Source organism: Myxine glutinosa, chromosome 5 (assembly GCF_964187855.1).
Source record: "Myxine glutinosa chromosome 5, kmMyxGlut1.1, whole genome shotgun sequence".
Lineage (NCBI taxonomy): Eukaryota > Metazoa > Chordata > Myxini > Myxiniformes > Myxinidae > Myxine > Myxine glutinosa.
Window position 1 is genome coordinate 66,064,674 of NC_136265.1, and position 18,791 is coordinate 66,083,464.

General features: G+C 45.2%; 1 protein-coding gene across 1 annotated transcript in view; it reads left to right on the plus strand.

The window, feature by feature from the left end:
- The first annotated feature begins 3,199 nt into the window (after nucleotides 1-3,199).
- The window catches only part of LOC144892110 (uncharacterized), a 48,476-nt gene continuing 32,884 nt past the window's right edge, over nucleotides 3,200-18,791 (plus strand). The window contains exons 1-4 of the mRNA XM_078777327.1: nucleotides 3,200-3,395; nucleotides 7,108-7,251; nucleotides 12,672-12,963; nucleotides 13,039-13,995. Coding sequence (XP_078633453.1) covers nucleotides 3,200-3,395; nucleotides 7,108-7,251; nucleotides 12,672-12,963; nucleotides 13,039-13,995 — 1,589 coding nt within the window. The remainder of the gene's footprint in view (nucleotides 3,396-7,107; nucleotides 7,252-12,671; nucleotides 12,964-13,038; nucleotides 13,996-18,791) is intronic.

Below are 18,791 nucleotides of genomic sequence, written 5' to 3' on the forward strand. Positions count from 1 at the left end.
AGCGTCCGGGCATGCCCGCTATCGCCTTTCCAGTGCTCGCCCAGAGCGCCCGGGCACGCCCAGCCTCGACTTGCCAGGCCGCAGCCAAACACGCCCGGGCAGGTCCAGACTCGCCTTTCCAAGGCTCGCCCTTGATACCCGGGCATGCCCGGTATAGCTTTTTCCGGGCAAACTTCCCGACATAAATGTGTATATATATTGTTGCCCGAAAAACGGGCTTGTCAGAATACCTGAGCTGTTTTGTTTCAATAAAGCAACTCGGACGAATTCCGTCTTTGGTTGCGTCAATTCTTTCGACTCGCGTTGGAGCGCAGTTCCTTCAATATCACCTTTATCTATCAATATTGTTGAAATGAAGATCAAATAGCTGTATGTTGAAACATGTTGAAAAAGTCAAAACTTTACATGGGGTGTCCTTACTTTTTCACGTGACTGTACATGGTCGGGGCTCGTGGAAGAGCTAATACACTGAATGGATCAGGAGTGGACAAAAAAAAAAAAACCACCTTTAGAGGCCATTTTTCCCCGCATGCGGGGGTTGGCCTTTTTCGGGGACCGTGGTTGTTGTTGTTTTTCGGTCCCCTTTTTGAAGCAATGTTTTACGGCCGGATGCCCTTCCTGCCGCCAACCCTGTTTGTCGCCTTTTACGACAAGCAGGGAATTACCAGTGAACTGGTACTCAATACACACTGGTACTCAGTACATAACAGGATGCAAAAGGAACTGTAGAAAGAGGGGTGAAACACAAACAGCAGAATAGAAGACCAAGATAGAGGGAGACTTGGACAAGCATTAGGTGTGGGGTGGAATGGTGAAAGAGTTGGTGGGGGGAGCAGGAGTGGATGCATGAGGTGGACAAGATGGATACAGAAGGGAAATCTAAGGAGGGAAACTGGAAATTTGGATGGAGGAAGGATTGGGGTGAGGTGGCGGAGGTGGTTAACTAGGGTAGAGAAGATCATGATTTTGGATGGGGGATGAGTTGAGATTGTGGAGAACTGCTGTCTTGAAGACCTGGTGGGAAAAATGAGATTGAAAAGAGTGTGGAAGGTGGTTCCACAGGTGTGAAAAAAAGAGGAATAAAAGAGTGCAGGTGAGCAGTGGTTCTGTATTTCAGTGGTTCTGTATGGGGTGGAGAGAGCATGGAGAGGACAGAGGGTGCAAGACCAGAAATGACGCAGAGGAAGACTTCGACCTGTCGGCAATAGCGAAGTGAGAGGCCCATAGACTTCATCGCGTGAGATTCCAATGATCTTGAAAGCCTTGGTTTCCATGGCGTCAAGCTGAGCAAGATGTGAGGCAGGGGAGCCAGCCCAGAGGGGAGAGGGCAGTACTCCATCAAGCTGCGGATGAAAGACTTGTAGGTGGATAGGAGCTCAGGTGTGCCAAGGAAGGACTTTGCACGATGGAAGATGGCCAGTCCATGGTTGGGTTTTTGGGGCCAACTTTGAAATGTGGCTTTTCTGAGAGAACATGGCTGAGAGTGAGACCCAAGAGTGTTCGTGACTGATTGATCGTCTTCAAGAGGGTTTACTATGGTAATAAAGTGGCACCCACGAATAAGCGGGTGATTCTTATACACAGGATCACCCATCCCTGGAAAAAAAGTCATTTTCACATCAGGAAACCAAACAATGAAGCATTTTATTGGTCAAGGAACAAAACGAGCAGAGTTTGGTCATTGACAGAAAAAAAAAAAGGTATTACATGTACACTTTGAAAAATGAGTCGATCGTAGATTATTTCAGTGAATCAGCAGCAACTCTCTGCACCTGCGACTCGATACGATGCAGAAATGCTGTGTCACTGCAGCCTCAGAACATCATCCCATTCCTCAGAATGTGCGCTGCCGCAATCATCTCCATGCCAGTTGGAATATGCACCTCTTCTTCATCGCTGTCTTCCTCTAACAAGCCGACAGAACCCCCTGTTCATTGGCTTGAACTTGTTGTTCAGCTTCTCTGCGAACTCCTTTGCCTTCTGTCAGATAAGAGGTCCAGACAATGGAGCGTCCTTCTCTGTGACGTCTTTGATCCACTTCATCATGGCCATTTCGACAGCATGAGATCGACCAGTTCTCTTTCACTTCCGGTCGCTCCCAATACTTTTCAGATCACTGCAGTTTCTCACAAACTAAAGTGGACTAAAGTCCAGGTGAGCTGAAAACGAATTTCAAAATAAAGTTTCCAACATTTTATTAGAATATTGTTTTCTGAGCCTTTTATTTTGGTTGACAATCTTTATTCTTTTAAAGATTTGTGTTTATGTTCATGTTATAAAGTTCATGTTCCCCTATAATCTTTGTTCAACGTATTCTGCAATACCTTCCGGTTAGGTGAGGATACCACCGGGGTTCCCACCGGCCTTGCAGCACCCACCCTTTTGCCTCCTCACCACCTGGCTTCAATGTTTTGTCTCTTTGAAAAAAAAATTGGATTTTCAAAAAATTTGGATTAATTTGAAAAAGGATTTTGGATTAATTTGAAGTAACCTTTGCTTTATCATTTTTTTCTCTCCGAAGAACGTTTCCATGTTTCAGGGTGGGACAGACAGATAGACGGCATGAGCCTATTAATATGGAGATGATTTACTACAATATACTCAGTTGTGATGACATGGTTTTACCAGACCTTTAAAATTGATCTGTAAGAGCGTCGTGACATAATGATTGGCTATCCAGAGATATACTGTAAGCCTTTCGTGTGTCGACCAGTCTCTTTAATTATGTTGATGCTTTCATCAAAATCCTGAAAATGACTTGATATAATAATATCCAGCACTGCTTGTGCTGCAATGAGAATCTCTCGAATTTGAAATAATTTCTCATTTATTTTCAACATTTTTAGAAAAAAATATTTTGTTTCAGTCGAACCGTTGTTTGGTTTTAAAGAGATTTTTTTGTTTCAGGTTTTATTGTGAAAGTGAAGGTGAAGTCTGAGTCTGGAGATGAATCAACTTTTCAAGACACAGGGCTGAACCACAACAACATTCTGCTTGTCCCATTGGCAGACATTGATGAGTGCTCATTGTATGGGAGCTTGTTCTCTCTCTCTCTCTCTCTCTGTCTCTGGCTTTCTGTCTCTCTCTTTCCTTTCCCCCACCCCCACCTCCCCCCCCCCCCCCCCTCTATCTACCTGCCTTAAGGGTGTCTAACAACTTGAATACCCAGCTCAATATTAAACCAAATTCGTTCAACACGATGAAACATCACAATATTTGTCGAGATATTTCTGTGGAATATGCACTTATTGACGGCTGTGACGAAATCATTCGGTTACAAACTTGCAATCCCATTGATGGAGATAACATCAAAACACAACGGCATGACTTTGTTATTACAAATGTTGATAGGAAGCTGATGGTTGATCCTGAACTCGTCCATTGTCCTCCGAGAGGTAAGCATTGCAACTCCCAACAAGAAACAGCAAGAAGAGATTGCAGACCCTCGCCAGCACGTGTTTTTAGTGAATTTAAGGCTTTTGTGTGAAAACAAATATGGCGGCCCAACCACGTGACCAATGACGTCATCATTATTTTTCTCCACCAATGTATCCCTAGATGACGCTCAAGGCATTTCATCTTGATCGGATGAGGTTTTGTACTTGTTAAGTTATAACGTCATAATGGAGGCACCTATGACATCATCCTGAACATCGTCACGTGAAAAAGTAAGTACACCCCATGTAAAGTTTTGACTTTTAAAACATATTTCAACATACAGCTATTTGATCTTCATTTCAACAATATTGATAGATGAAGGTGATATAATATAACAAACATCATGAAACATTTACATTTTGTCGTCCATTGTATAATTTAAATAAACATAAATGCAAATTTCGCATGTGGAAAAGTAAGTACACCCCTACATTTATCACTATTTCAAATACCTAAAATTAGAATCAGGTGCACCAGCTCAGGTGCAAATGATTCGAACATCATTGGAGAGGATCTTGGAGGAACCTGTCTTCTTTAAACCTCAGACATTTAGTTTGGTTTGCTCTTTGTTGTTGAAGTGTGCAGCGTTACCTTGCCGAGATCAAAAGAGCTCCCTGAGGCCTTCAGAAAGAAGGTGAAAGATGCCTACGAGTCTGGGAAGGAATTTAAAAAGATCTCCAAACAATTTGAAATCAATCATTCAACTGTCTGGAAGATCATCTCCAAGTGGAGAAGATTCCAAACAACTGCCAACTTGTTCAGGCCAGGCCGCCCCAGCAAGTTCAGCCCGAGAGCATACCGCAAGATGCTGAAAGAAGTCTCTAAGAACCCCAGAATGTCATCATGGGAACAGAATGTCATTATCACCGTCCATCCCTCTCCTCCACGGCTGCTGAAACCCTCATCCACGCCTTCATCACCTCCCGTCTGGACTACTGCAACAGCCTCCTCTCTGGTTCACCCTCAATAATCACCAATAAACTCCAATACATTCAGAACTCCGCTGCCCGTCTACTCACCCATTCCCGGACCCGTGACCACATCACCCCCGTCCTTTACAAGCTTCACTGGCTCCCCATTCCCCAGAGAATCCAGCACAAAATCCTCCTCTTGACCTGCAAAGCCCTCCATAACCTGGCCCCATCCTACCTGACTGACCTCCTCTCCAGACACACTCCCACCCTCAACCTCCGCTCTGCTGGTACCAACCTCCTGACCCCCCCCCCCCCCAATCCGGACGAAATTCAGATCCTGGGGGGACAGGGCCTTCTCCATCGCTGCTCCCACCCTCTGGAACTCACTACCTCACACCATCAGACTCCTCCTCACTCACCACATTCAAAACATCACTCAAGACCCACCTGTTCAACACTGCATTCAACATTTACCCCACAGCATTTAACCCCTGACTATCTCTTCTCCTTCTCCTTCCTTTTGCTTTGATTATTTACCTATTGATTTTTGTCTTTTTGCACTTGTTTTTTGTACTCTGTTAAAGCACCTTTGGGCTTCTTGAAAAGCGCTCTATAAAATAAATGTATTATTATTATTATTATTATTAACAACAACAGGCATTTTCAGGCCATTTTCCCTGCAAGAGCGGGGGATAGCCTTGCGGTCCCCGTGACAATGTTCTCCATTTTGCCCCTTTTTTCTGCATCTCCCCTTGTTAACCCCCTTGCCCGCATTTCTTCTTCGACCATCTTTAGCCAAGTCTTTCTCGGTCTTCCCCGTCCTCTACTTCCTTCTACATTCATTTCCATCACTCTTTTCAACCAGTTACTGTCATCCTTCCTCAACACATGACCAAACCATCTCAACCTATTCCTCTTCACAGCATCAATCATAGGCTCTATTCCCATCATCTTTCGCAATTCATCATTTGTTCTCTCTCTCTCTGTCTGTCTCTGTCTCTGTCTCTGTCTTTCTGTCTCTCTCTTTCCTTTCCCCCACCCCCACCTTGATAAGGGGAGCACCAACCCCCGAATCCGCAACAGTCACATGGTCTCCCCAACAGTCTCCCCAAATTGTCACGTGGTTTGATTAGCGGCATTGAGCATTCGTCGCCTTAGCGCTCGCTCCAAACACCATTGACCAGTGTTGCGGTTTTAGAACCCTCAATTTGTAAATAATTCTTGTAAATATTCCATTATTAAAAGGTTAAAGGTCGCACCCTTAATTAGTCCATATGCAACACGTAGGTCACCTTAGAAATCTCAGTTATTTCCTTATCATGTGTCTAGATAAGGCCGTGTTCCCAATAGTTGAATCTGCGTTGCATTAATCACTCTCCAGACACACTCCCACCCGCAACCTCCGCTCTGCTGGCGCCAACCTCCTGTCCCCCCCCCCCAGCCCCCCCCATCCAGACCAAATTCAGATCCTGGGGGGACAGGGCCTTCTCCATCGCTGCTCCCACCCGCTGGAACTCACTACCTCACACCATCAGAGACTCCTCCTCACTCACCACATTCAAAACATCACTCAAGACACACCTGTTCAACACTGCATTTAACATTTAACCCACAGCATTTAACCCCTGACTATCTCTTCTCCTTCTCCTTCCTTTTGCTTTGATTATTTACCGATTTATATTTGTCTTTTTGCACTTGTTTTTTGTGCTGTCAGAGCATATTACCCTCGAGCGAGGCTAATAATATTTGTGCGTTCGCCATGTACGTAGCAGGGTGCGCCAAAGTGCTTGGAGTGGAATGCGCTTCTATCTTTCTTTCTTTTTCCTCTTGTGAAGTGGTTGCACTTGCTATTTGTTAACAGCCAGAAACTTCTTCAGGACGTACCAGCCTAGTGATGCCTTCCTCAAGATCAACTAAATGCAATGTGCAAACACCCTTTGATCATAGGATGAGATCACAGTTACCACACGGTCCCTTATACGAGGGATGATCACATTCTGCCTGACATTATTGTCACAATGACAACATCTGATGCAAATTGCTGCTTCTACCTCCACCTTGTATATCACAAGCACATTTGTATATCATTGGGTCTTTTCCGTCCATCCATGCGTTAATACATCCGTCCTCAACCATATTTCTGGCATGGATGGACCCTATTTTGTTCATACTTGGCACAAAGGCAACACATGAAGATATATACTGTATGTGCAAATAATTTTGATCCACAATGCGATCAAAGATGTCCGGCTGGCGGCAATTTTAGTTGTAAAAACAAAACCTGATGTTGAAAACCCCAATAATCACTGATCCGAGGCTGAACAAGGCGGTGTAACATGCGTGAGGTAAAAGTTGGGGGAAACGTCTCATTATTAAAATGGGTTTATCAAAAGGGAATTTCTTCAACCATTTCTCAAACATGCATTTACCGATCTTGTTCAAACTTGGCACACAGATCATGAATGATGGCCGACTTTCAGCCAGTGTATTACTTAAATGTGTCTCCAACCATTTATTGGACATGCATGGATGAATTTTGTTTACACTTGCCACATGGACAATACATGAGAGTATACATATGTAAAAGATTTTGTTTTGTAATCTGAGCAAAGATGGCCGACTGGTGGCCTTCAACTCTGCACAGAAAAATAACTAAAACCGCAGGGACTTCGACATTTCATGTCTTTTTCTCCTTGTTTTTTTGGTATTCATTTGATCTCTTTACTTAAATAACATGAGATCATATTGTTTTTAGATCTGGTTCATCCAGTGAAGATGGAAGATTTTCAAAGTGACTTCTCTCAGAGTTCCCAGGATGCTTTGAGCAATGAGTGTGTAAAGCAGGAACCTTGTGATTTTTCTCTCTGGGAGCTGAAGAATGCTCCTAAGATGCATAAAGGTAAGCAGATCCATGCACAGAACACACAGCACAGCTCCACTTGGTTTGGTTGATTATCAATGAAAGGCTTGAATTCAACATCATGTCGAAGGATTGATCAGTTTATACAGTGTGCACACAGTCAAGCTTGTGTCGCATCAATGGCTCTGACAAACGTCAATTTTTAATAGAATAATGATTTTAAACATCGGGAAAAAAATCCAAGCAAAGAGAGTGGAGACTGATTCAACCTTTCTTTTCCAAAACATTCCACCACTATTTCGATGAAACTTGACCACAACCTTCATCACCTGTGAAGTACCAAAGTTTGTTCACGGCACGAAGAAAATAGAAGTCTAAGAGGGTCTACCGGGATCAAAGTGGGTCCAGGTTTGACCCCACCAAAAGAGGTATTTGCTTTCTTCTCTGAAACTAAACACACAATTTCTATGAAACTTGACCACAACCTTCACGTCCAGTGATGTACCAAAGTATGTTCACGGCATTGAAAAAAAATCTGCCCCTTTGGGGGGGTCGATTGCCCCCCAAAATAGGTATTTGCTTTCAAAGTAGGCATTTCATGCTCCTTCCCCTTCCTCTTACAATCCCTCCTGCCATCTCTGTCTTCACCTTCAAGCATGCACATAGCTCCCCTCACTGTAATCTCTTCTGCCACTTGTTGCCTTGCCTGAGATGTTATCTCTTCCATTCTATCTTTATCTAGATATCTTTAATTGTTGAAAAGACCTTCTCACATTATCAAGGGGGACTATCTCCGCCCTCGTGCCAGTTTTTTTCAGCTGGGTCCTGAACCGTTCACCCTTACCTTTACTCCCCCATGCTTCATGTATGGAAATTGGAATACATCCTGCATTGGAGGATTATCTCCTTCACCTCAACACTCCTGGTTTCCGTTTGTAGTTTTCTCCTCTGGAGTATTGTCTTTGATGGTGGTGAGACAGTCAGCACTTTCGAAGTTTCTTGCTGTGGTGCGTAATCATGTCTCTTCCCAAAGTGATCTATTTCCTTGCTTGAGAAGGTACAGTTATTATTTTTTACAGCGCACTTTCCTGCTGCTCAGACTGGCCGCACAGGCATAGGGTTTCCCCTATAGGAGGCCAGCGACTCTTTGCTTGAGATACTTTTCTTCTTTTCATCAACACAAGATGTTCCATCGTTTCCCTGTGCCCATCTTCATTACCTCCTCCCATTCCACTGAAGGCCCCTCCCCCTGTGACCCACAGTGCAGCCCACCCAAGAGTCTAGACCGTGCATGCGTTTCTCAGCATTGCAATCCGCTTGCTTCACTCCCACCCCCATTGCCAGGACCCACATCTGCCGTCGGCGTCGGCACCCCAACATTTCTCGGCACCTCGATGAATGTATCACCATGGTCTGCCCCATAGTGCCGCCCCGACCCGCCCATCACAGAGACGTGCACACCATGCGTCATTCCCCGTCTCCATACTCCCGTGGGGACCCCAGCCACGGCCCCGCCACTCCCACCCTCCCCCAGACCCCACCCCTGGCACCCGGAATGCCCCGCGGTTCATCGGAGCCACGCCTGCCCACAAAGCCCTGTCTCAATCCATCAGATCCAGTGTCAGCAATGGCTCGCATGCATTCACCCCTCCGTCCCCTCCGCTCCGCACGGGTGGGAGGCCAGAAGCAAACAGACAATGCAGAAATGGTGAATGCTAAAGGGTGAAACCAATAAATGCCACATTCCTGTAGCACCTTGAGTCACACGTCAGACATGGACAACAAGTTCGTTAAGTACTTCCATGAAAAACGTACCCATTCGCAAACAAACGGGTACGTTTTTCCATACCCCGTCAATGGTGATTCCAATCATCAATTGATACTTCAACAAAATACTGTTTTAAATGAATATATGAATGAATGATCGTTTTAAGGCCATTTTCCCTGCTAGAGTGGGGGTTAGCCTTGCGGGCCCCATGACAATCATGGTTCCCTGTTTGAGGCAATGTTTTTATGGCCGGATGCCCTTCCTGGCACCAACCCTTGGTCGTCTCTTGCGATGCGCCGGGATACGGTGTACCTATTCTAAGCCGGGGTACACACCGTGATCATTCATCCCAGCAAGCTGGTACTCAATTTGCCGACCTGGGAAGGATGACAGGCTGAGTCAACCCCCCTGGCGTTAATTCAGCGATCGACCGGGATTCAAACCCAGGATCCTGGGATCCCAAGCCGGCACCCTAACCGCTAAGCCAACACCAGGCCTATTGGTTAAATGATGGTTGTATTTGGATATTATCAAAGTCGTGCATTTGCCATCATCTGTCCACTTCCGCATTGCGGCAGGATCTAAATTCTCATCAAAATCTAAACAGTATTTATAGAATTTCAATAAAAACCATCGTGTTTGTCGTGAAAAGCCATCGTGAAATATTATTCCATCGTGTTTGGAAAAACTGGAAAATTGGAAAACCAATAAAGCCTATTTTACTCCAGGGGGTCCCAGGATTACCCACCAAAAATATCGTTGCGATCGGTTCAGCCATTTTTGCGGTACCTGGGAACAGACGGACGGACATTTGGTGAATTATAGTAAGATTATTAGCAGCTTTTCGTGAGCATTCACGCTCATCCTTCCCCTTCCTCTCACAATCCCTCCCATCCACCTCCACACCCTCGCCTCTGGCATCCGGAGTTTCCCGCGGTTCATCGGAGTCATGTCTATTCACAAAGCCCCGTCTCGATCTATCACACCCGGTGTGGGCAGTGCTTCCCGTACATTCATTTTTTTGACTTGACTCAAAATCCCTCTCCTTCTCAACATCGACCCCTTCCCCTCTTCAATGAGGGCCCCTCCCCTCTGGAGTCTGCCAGATATCCCACGTAAGGGTTCGGTTCGTATGCGATCCACATGGCAGCATACCTCATTTATCCTTTTGGTGTCCACCTTCAGGGAAGAGGCTCCAGCATCGTGTGAGGTGTCGGCAGTTCGTGTGGCAACGGACCACGTTCGTATTTCTCTTGATGTCCGCTTTTTCCTCGATGTTCACCACAATGGCGTAGGCTCCAAGACAAACTCAACTTGGTGCTTCAGTTTTGTCAGTCACCTTTGTGGCTCTATAACAAGGAAAACTAACAAAATAGGAAAACTGAAGCTGTGTTGGAAATGATGGCCTGCCAGTGCAAACGACTTTGCAAAAAGGGAGAGTGTGGCTGCATAGACAATGGGTTGAAATGTACGCCGATGTGTAAATTACAAACTTGCGAAAACCAGCGAAATGAGGAGGATGAACTGGAGATGACAGTTGATATTGAATCAGATTGCGATGATGATGATGATGATGATGATGATGATGATGATGATGATGAAGAAGATCGAGAACTCAAAATACTCAGGTTACTTTCCAAGCCCTCAACATTACCTAAAGACATCAAAAATAGAATTTCTGGAAGTTGATATTACTTTTTGTTCATTTTTACTACTTTGTTTTAGTAGAATAAGTTGTGCTAAAGACGATTTTGGCAGCATCGAAAATTTGTGACCTTTTGTCCTCTGATGACCTACACATTTAAATAATTTTGCATCATCTAGTGTCATTATGATAGAGTGCACATAGACATACAATTTGACTATTAGATTTTCAATTTTGGTCAATCCACTCAAAAACTACAGTCATTATGGTTTCCCCTACCCCCGAAACCCTGGATTTTAGGTATTTACAAGAAATGGTTCAAAATGAATTGCTCTGAAATAAAATTTTGCAAAAGCAACTCAATAATGTCCCCCTTAGAATCATCTGAAGACCTCTAAAATATGCATTCCAAGTGTTTAAATCACCATTGGGTGATTTGTTACTTTATTCTAGCAACATGACTTGCCCGATGGTCAATTTTGGGCAACCCCTAAATTTGGTGACCTTTTGACCTCTGGTGACCTACATAATGAAATATTTTGCATAAATCTTCTTGATTAACATAGAGGGTACATAGACGGACATTATGAGTCGTATATTGTTAAGATTGACCCACCCAGAGCGAAACTACAGTCATTTTAGTTTCCCCTACCCCCAAATTTTGGGCTTCAAATTATAGCGGTAGGGTGATGTTTGAGAGGTGATAACTACCAGAAAGCTGCCAATTTCACACTGCTATCACCTCAATTCATCATCTCTAGGCCCTAAACTATGAAAAAAACAGTGAGGCTTTGCCACCAGAGATGGTACCGATGGGTCAAATTTTCAGGTGTGGCCCGGCAGACCTCAAAAAAAATAAAATTAAGCATGACCCCTGTCATAAGATCATTCAATGAAGACATCCTCGGCTTATTGGGACGTTTCCTTTTGTCTTGCGTGCGTAGCGGAAAGTGGGGTGACAATTGGTTCACTCAATCTGTCTGACAAATGTCACTGTCAGTCTGTGTTTGAGGAACGACATACTTTCCTTTTAATTTCATATTTTGAATATCGTTCAACACTAATCGGAATATGAACGTGCAGCTTGGGAGTGTGTTGGCTCTAAATTTGATGGAGTCTCGTCTTGAGCGTGCATTCACACTTGCTATATAGGAATTACTTCCGCCTGTCTGTTCGTCTGCCAATCAAACAAAATTTAAAATCCTTCCAAACAAGAAACGTACTGTTTTTAAGGACATCATGAAGGACACAAACTACGGGCATGAATAACTAGTTTGACGTGTTAAATGAGGTGGTGTAAAAGAGGGTACATCCACGGCGGTAAATTTCTGATTCAATGGCTTGTTGTTGGGTTTTTTTAAATCTTGTTGCTGTCACTCTATCAACAAAGCCGTACATCAGCCAGCATGTTGTTGTTGTTGCATACCCCAGACAGTTCAGTTCTGTTGTGTTGAACAAGCATGGAGACAGCTGATGATCTCGTAATAGCGACCCATAGATCCCCCAAATATAGGATGGTGTACCCCCACCCTCACAAATTCAGGGCCACCACAGCGTTGGAAAGGAGAGTGGGAGAGATTTTAGTGGCAATCTTGGATTTTGCCAGCCTTCTTGGGATCTGGACATTTACTTTAAATATAAATATTATTTTCTGGTAAAAATGTATTCCCTGACATCCATTAATTATAAAATGTATGAAAAAACACATGAACCACGTATGGTACGTTAGGGCCAATTTATATTCTGGCGACAGCTATATTGGTTTATGGCACGGAGCCAGAAAAGTCAGCAATCTTGAAAGGATAAGTGCCACCCATTTTGTTCAGCACCCTTCATTTACATAGAAACCACCTCTAAATCTCAAAGCATTTTTGTCACGGGACCTTAAACATTGATCCTTTACTTTCGGTTCCGCCTCATGGCAGATAAGAATAGACAAAGGGCCAGTTTTCAATGGTAATGGAGTACTATTCATTCTGCTTTTTTAAATGATGATGTTTCACAGCAATTGTGATTTATTGATGGTTTTTTGAATTGTCTTTGCAGAGAATCAATTGAAATTGGTTTTTTATTCCAAGTCAAGTTCGCAATTGTTTGACAGTGAAGTTTCATTCAATCAGAACATGACACACACTTCTTATCAGGAAGTCAACAACGACAGCAGTGTATTAAATAAGAACAATTGTAGTTCGACATTCAAGAAAATTGAAAGGAACGAGAAGCTGTACAAGTGTTCTGTTTGCAAGAAAACATTTATCTCATTAAAGGCTTTAAAGAGATGTCAAGCAACACACAGACGGGCGACGCCATACAAGTGCAATGTGTGCAGCAAGGAATTGTCTTGGTTATCAACATTGAAATGTCATCAAGTAAAACACACAGGAGAGAAACCTCATAAATGTCCTGTGTGTAGCAAGGATTTCACTCGTTCATCACATTTACAAACACATCAAAGAACTCACACAGGAGAGAAGCCTTATAAATGTCCTGTGTGCAGCAAGGATTTTGCTCATTCATCAGATTTACAAAGACATCAAAGAACTCACACAGGAGAGAAGCCTTATAAATGTCCTGTGTGCAGCAAGGATTTCACTCGTTCATCAAATTTACAAACACATCGAAAGTTACACACAGGAGAAAAGCCTTATAAATGTCCTGTGTGCAGCAAGGATTTTGCTCGTTCATCACATTTACAAACACATCAAAGAACACACACAGGAGAAAAGCCTTATAAATGTCCTGTGTGCAGCAAGGATTTTACTCATTCATCACATTTACAAACACATCAAAGAACACACACAGGAGAGAAGCCTTATAAATGTCCTGTGTGCAGCAAGGATTTTGCTCATTCATCAGATTTACAAAGACATCAAAGAACTCACACAGGAGAGAAGCCTTATAAATGTCCTGTGTGCAGCAAGGATTTTGCTTGTTCATCATATTTACAAACACATCAAAGAACTCACACAGGAGAGAAGCCTTATAAATGTCCTGTGTGTTGCAAGGATTTTGTTCGTTCATCACATTTACAAACACATCAAAGAACACACACAGGAGAGAAGCCTTATGAATGTCCTGTGTGCAGCAAGGATTTCACTCATTCATCAAAGTTACAAACACATCAAAGAATACACACAGGAGACCAGCCTCATAAATGTCCTGTGTGCAGCAAGGATTTTTCTCATTCATCACATTTACAAACACATCAAAGAACTCGCACAGTAGAGAAGCCTTACAAATGTCCTGTGTGCAGCAAGGATTTTGCTCATTCATCAGATTTACAAACACATCAAAGAACACACACAGGAGAGAAGCCTTATAAATGTCCTGTGTGCAGCAAGGATTTTGCTCATTCATCAGATTTACAAACGCATCAAAGAACACACACAGAAGAGAAGCCTTATAAATGTTCTGAAGGTTCTGTTGTTCTGAATGAATGTATTAACTCTGCCATTTAACTGAATGCATTAAGCTCGTTTGGTCATCCGTGTTACCCTGCGGTGTTCACCAAGGGTAGTCACGCAACAACTGGTGTCAGGAGAATGGGATTCAAACCACGTGTACACTCGGTGTCCGAAGGTTGTGAGTTTGACACCCGCTGGGTGCAAATTGCGCTCGGCTTTCGGAATTAAAAAATTTTCATTATTGTCTTTCTCTTGTCAAGCGGGAGGTAATCGTAGTACCAGGGTGTCCAAATTTTATAGTCGATTGAGGTGCGAGACGCAACATCGCGTTCCCAAGAAATTTAACCCTTGGTTGCAGTGATTGGGCCTCGGAGGCCCCCCCCCCCCCCCGGTGAGAGGGCACCAAGCCCACAGGTGAACCACTCATAGTCGGCCCCTGTGGGCCATAAATAAAAAACGGACACGTTTTGTGCATTTTTTTTATTTCCACCAAATAGGCCGCAAAAACAAGAAGAAGAAGAATGACAACATCAGGAAGAACAACGGCCAGCAGAGGGAGCCGAAGAGGAAGACCGCCAACAGGGTTTTGTTTTTATTTATAACTATGGTGACTGCACTGACTGGTGCTTTATGGTGCTCTTTATTGGTGCTGGCGCGTCGATGCAGCGCAGGCTGTCTCCTCCCCCTCCCCCCCCCAAAAGAAAAATCACAGGTCCTGGGTTGCAGTGTAAATACAATCAGCGTCACTTGTAAATAATGCTCCCCACCGTACATTTTTAGTTTGAGAACCATTCCGCAATTCGGTTATCCTGTGGGCGTGAATCTGTTAGGCAGGGTGCAATGCAGCAGAGGGACATACTTATTTGTGTTTTAAAACTGTCACACTCAGGGTCAGGTTAATTGTAGAGGGAATTACACCTACGTGCCACACTAAGTTAAGTTTTATAGGCCCGAGCCCTGCCTGGAGGATGAGGGTGCAGTGTTGCGGATTTGAGAATCCTATAATTGTTGTAAATATCACCCTCTGTCAATTGTAAATAGTGTCATGAGTCTTGTAAATACCTCCGTTGTGTAAAGGTCAAAGGTCATCTCCTTAGTTAATCCATCGCATGCACGTAGAAAATCATATACCCTTCTAAATAGTTATTTCCTTATTATGTGTATTAGCTTAAGGCTCTGTTTCCCACAAGTTGACTCTGCATTGCACCAAATGACATAAGATAGTTCCATTTTTAAGTTTCCCCCAATCCTCTCTCCGAAGTGTCATTGCATTGGGCGGTTTTCTTCACCCCAAACTCCATTACACACGTGGTCAAGCCTCGGAGAAGAAGGGGGAGGAGCTACATTATGGGCGTGGCCCGCACCTCGTCTTCAGAGGGTGGAGCCAGGAAAGCCCTTGCACCCAAACAGGACTCGGTGGGCACGGCTTGGTAAGGTGTGGCCATGGCTTGGTAGGGCGTGGTTATATAACCCGTCGCCCGGAGCCTCCCACCCGCAGTCTACCGGAGCCCAGTTGAGTCCAGTCCTAGTTAAGGAGGAGCTGTGAGTCCAGTTGGAGCAGATAACCGAGGAAGCCCCCACAGCAGATGAGTAAGGAATCCACCGCAGCTGAATCCACTGCAGCTGGATGGAGTTGAGCTTTAACGGCGGTTCGATCCGCGGCCGTGAAGCAACGCCGCCGTGCGAATGGAAGTGTGGAGAGTCGGTGGCTGCTCACTCCCGGCCCGGCCGTTCTCCTGCGTCCAGCTGAACCTTCCAGCCCTGTGGTCCCACCTCCTCATCCGTCCAGCCATCCACCTCCTGCCATTCCGGTCATCATCCCCGTGTAAGTCTGACTGTCGTCTGTTTGTCCGAGTTGTCCCAGGGAATAAGTAAGACTGTATAGGTAAGCTAGTATTGCACTGTGTCTGCTGCTTCTGTCATTATTTTTGTATTTTTCCTTCTCCTTGGTTTCTTTGGTCTTGTAAATATTGGTAATAAATCCCTGTTCTTCCTTACTCTGCCTTCTTTTCTTCACATCCGTTCGTCATTGTCTTTTCCATCATTGAATACCTGTGGCACGATTTGGCCAACGAATAAGAATCGGGTCTAGTTTTTGTTAATGGTTCGAGCCGCGGCTGCTAATTCGCTCGGCAAATAACATCTTGTCCACGGTCATGAACGAGGTTGCTCACCTGCCTCTCTGGAGGGAGCTGGACAGCTTCAGGACTCACGTCGGTCAGTCGCAGACAAAGGGATTAATCCCCCCTTGGTAAGGGGAAAAGTGGCCGACGGTGAGATCCGCAACAATATATATATATATATATATATATATTGTTACGGAACCCAACGTTGGCCTCTTTCCCCCTTAACGAGGGGGGATTAATCCCCTCGTCTATGACTGACCGACGTGGTCCCGAGGGTATGACGTCACGCCCGGTCAGCACTGGGTAGGGTATTAGGCCCAACCGTCCTATGACCTAAATACCAGCGCCTCCCGGTATGCAAGGAAACACCTCCCCGCTCACGGCCGCAGCGTAATAGATTGGTTGCGCCGAGCGAAGCGAACTGCGGCGTGAGCCGTTTATCGAAGGGGCTAAACCCGGTTCATATGCTTCGGCCGAATCGCGCCACGTATACTCAATTTGGAACCTCTAAAGCGACCGAATGTGAAGAAGAAGACAAAGTAGGAAGAACAGGGATTTATTATTATTTACACACAACTCAAGGAAGAAAAGCAATCAAAGTAATATACAAGGAAATGGAAGAATCAGAAGGACACAGTGCAAATACTAGCTTATACTATACAGTCTTACTTAACCCCAGGGACAAGACGCACAAAAGAAACTCACGTACATGAATGGGGAATTGCAGAGTGGATTGGCTGGAGGGAGAGGAAGGTAGAACCACAAGCCTGGAAGGTTGAGCAGGGCGCACAGCAAGCAGGTCCTTTCCGGGCTGGGAGCGAGCAGGGCGGCGGCAGCACACGTGTCTTGGTCGTTCCATGCGGCAGGGCTCGTTCTTGACTTGACACTCCTCGGGCTCTTTCGGTCATCTGCTCCGGTCCTCTCGTTCTCTCCTTGCGCGATCGTCGCACGCTTCTCTCATACCTCAAACGCAGGTGTGACACGCCCCCCTCTCTTTGGGTACCGCCCTCCCCCGTGCTCTGTTTCGTTGCCTTATATGGCAATGCCACGGTCTTGCTACCTTATTTGGGCATGGGGCTGAACAGCCCGCCCCTCATGGCGAGCCAAGGGCTTGTATCCTTATTTGGGCATGGGGCTGAACAGCCCTGCCCCTCGTGGCGCGCCCTGGGCTTGCCTCTTCCCGACGACCCCGCCCTTCCTGTCCAACAGAGCACGGAGCACATATTCATCATAACAGCGAATGCCGCTCCCAAAGCCAGGCCAGTTGAGGGGGCGCGCACCCCACGCTTGTTAAGCTTCATTACCCAGAGAGGGAGAGTTTGGCTGGGAAATGTCATTATTGAAGGGGAGCTATCCTTATTTGATTCGGTGCAATGGAGTGTCAATTACTGGGCAACAGAGTCTTAAACTGGAACACATAATAAGGGAATAACTATTTAGAGGTTCTAAGATTGGCTAGGTGTATGCGATGAATTAACTAATGGGGACGACCTTTGACCTTTACCATTATGGGGGTACTTACACAGATTCACCACATTTACAGAGGGTGATATTTACAACAATTATACAGGATTCTCAAATCCGTTACACTGCACCCTCCTTCCTTCAGGCACGTCCCGGGCCTATAAAAATTTAGCTTAGTGTGGCACATAGGTTTAACTCACTCTACAATTAACCTGACCCTGAGTGCGACAATTTTAAAACACAGATAAGTATGTCCCCCTGCTGCATTGCACCCTATCTAACAGATTTACGCCCACAGCTAACCGAATTGTGGAATTGTCTTCAAACTAAACATGAACGGTGGGGGAGCATTATTTACAGTGCCATTATTTTGACTATTTACAAAACGCAACCCAGGACCTGTGATTTTTCTTTCAGGGAAACAAAAAGAAATTCCTGTTGGGAGGGGAGGAAACAGCATGCATTGCATTGATGCACCAGCACCAATAAACACCAAAGCACCAATCACCAAAAGCACCATTCGGTGCAACAGTCACCAGTTCATCATAATAACACACAAAAAAAAACAACTGGTGGTGGTCCTTCTCTTCTCTGCTGGGCCGATGTTCTTCCTGATGTTTTCTCTACTTGCGGCCTATTTGGAAATAAAAGGGCACCAACACGTCCTTTTTATTTAGGGCCACAGGGGCCAACTAAGGGTGGTCCACCTGTCTGGCATAGGTGCCACCTTTACCCTGGGCCGCAAGTGAGATTACCTGGCCACCATGGCCGGTCCCCAGCAGAGGTGCCAGGCCCCAAAACGTGGGGTCCATAAAGTGGTGCTTGGCCGCAGAATGGCGGTCCATAAGTGGTGCATCAATGCAAGCATGCTGGTTGCGGGAGTTCGGGTTCACGGACGCGACCTCCCCGCACGCTCCTCTCAGTGCCCAGAGAGCACAGTCCTCGGGTGGGAGACAGGGGAACAGAAGACAGGTGAGTAATGGGTCAGGGCGCAAGGGTACACATCAAACAAGGTAATGCAGAACGAGGTGCGCATGGAGAGCGAAGTGAGAAAGCTCGTCCCTACCGTACGCCCCCCACATGTGACCGACACTACCCCCCCTTGCCCCTCCCCGTATTTACAAAAACCTACACATTTACAAATTTGTCACTACCGTCACGTCTTCCCCATA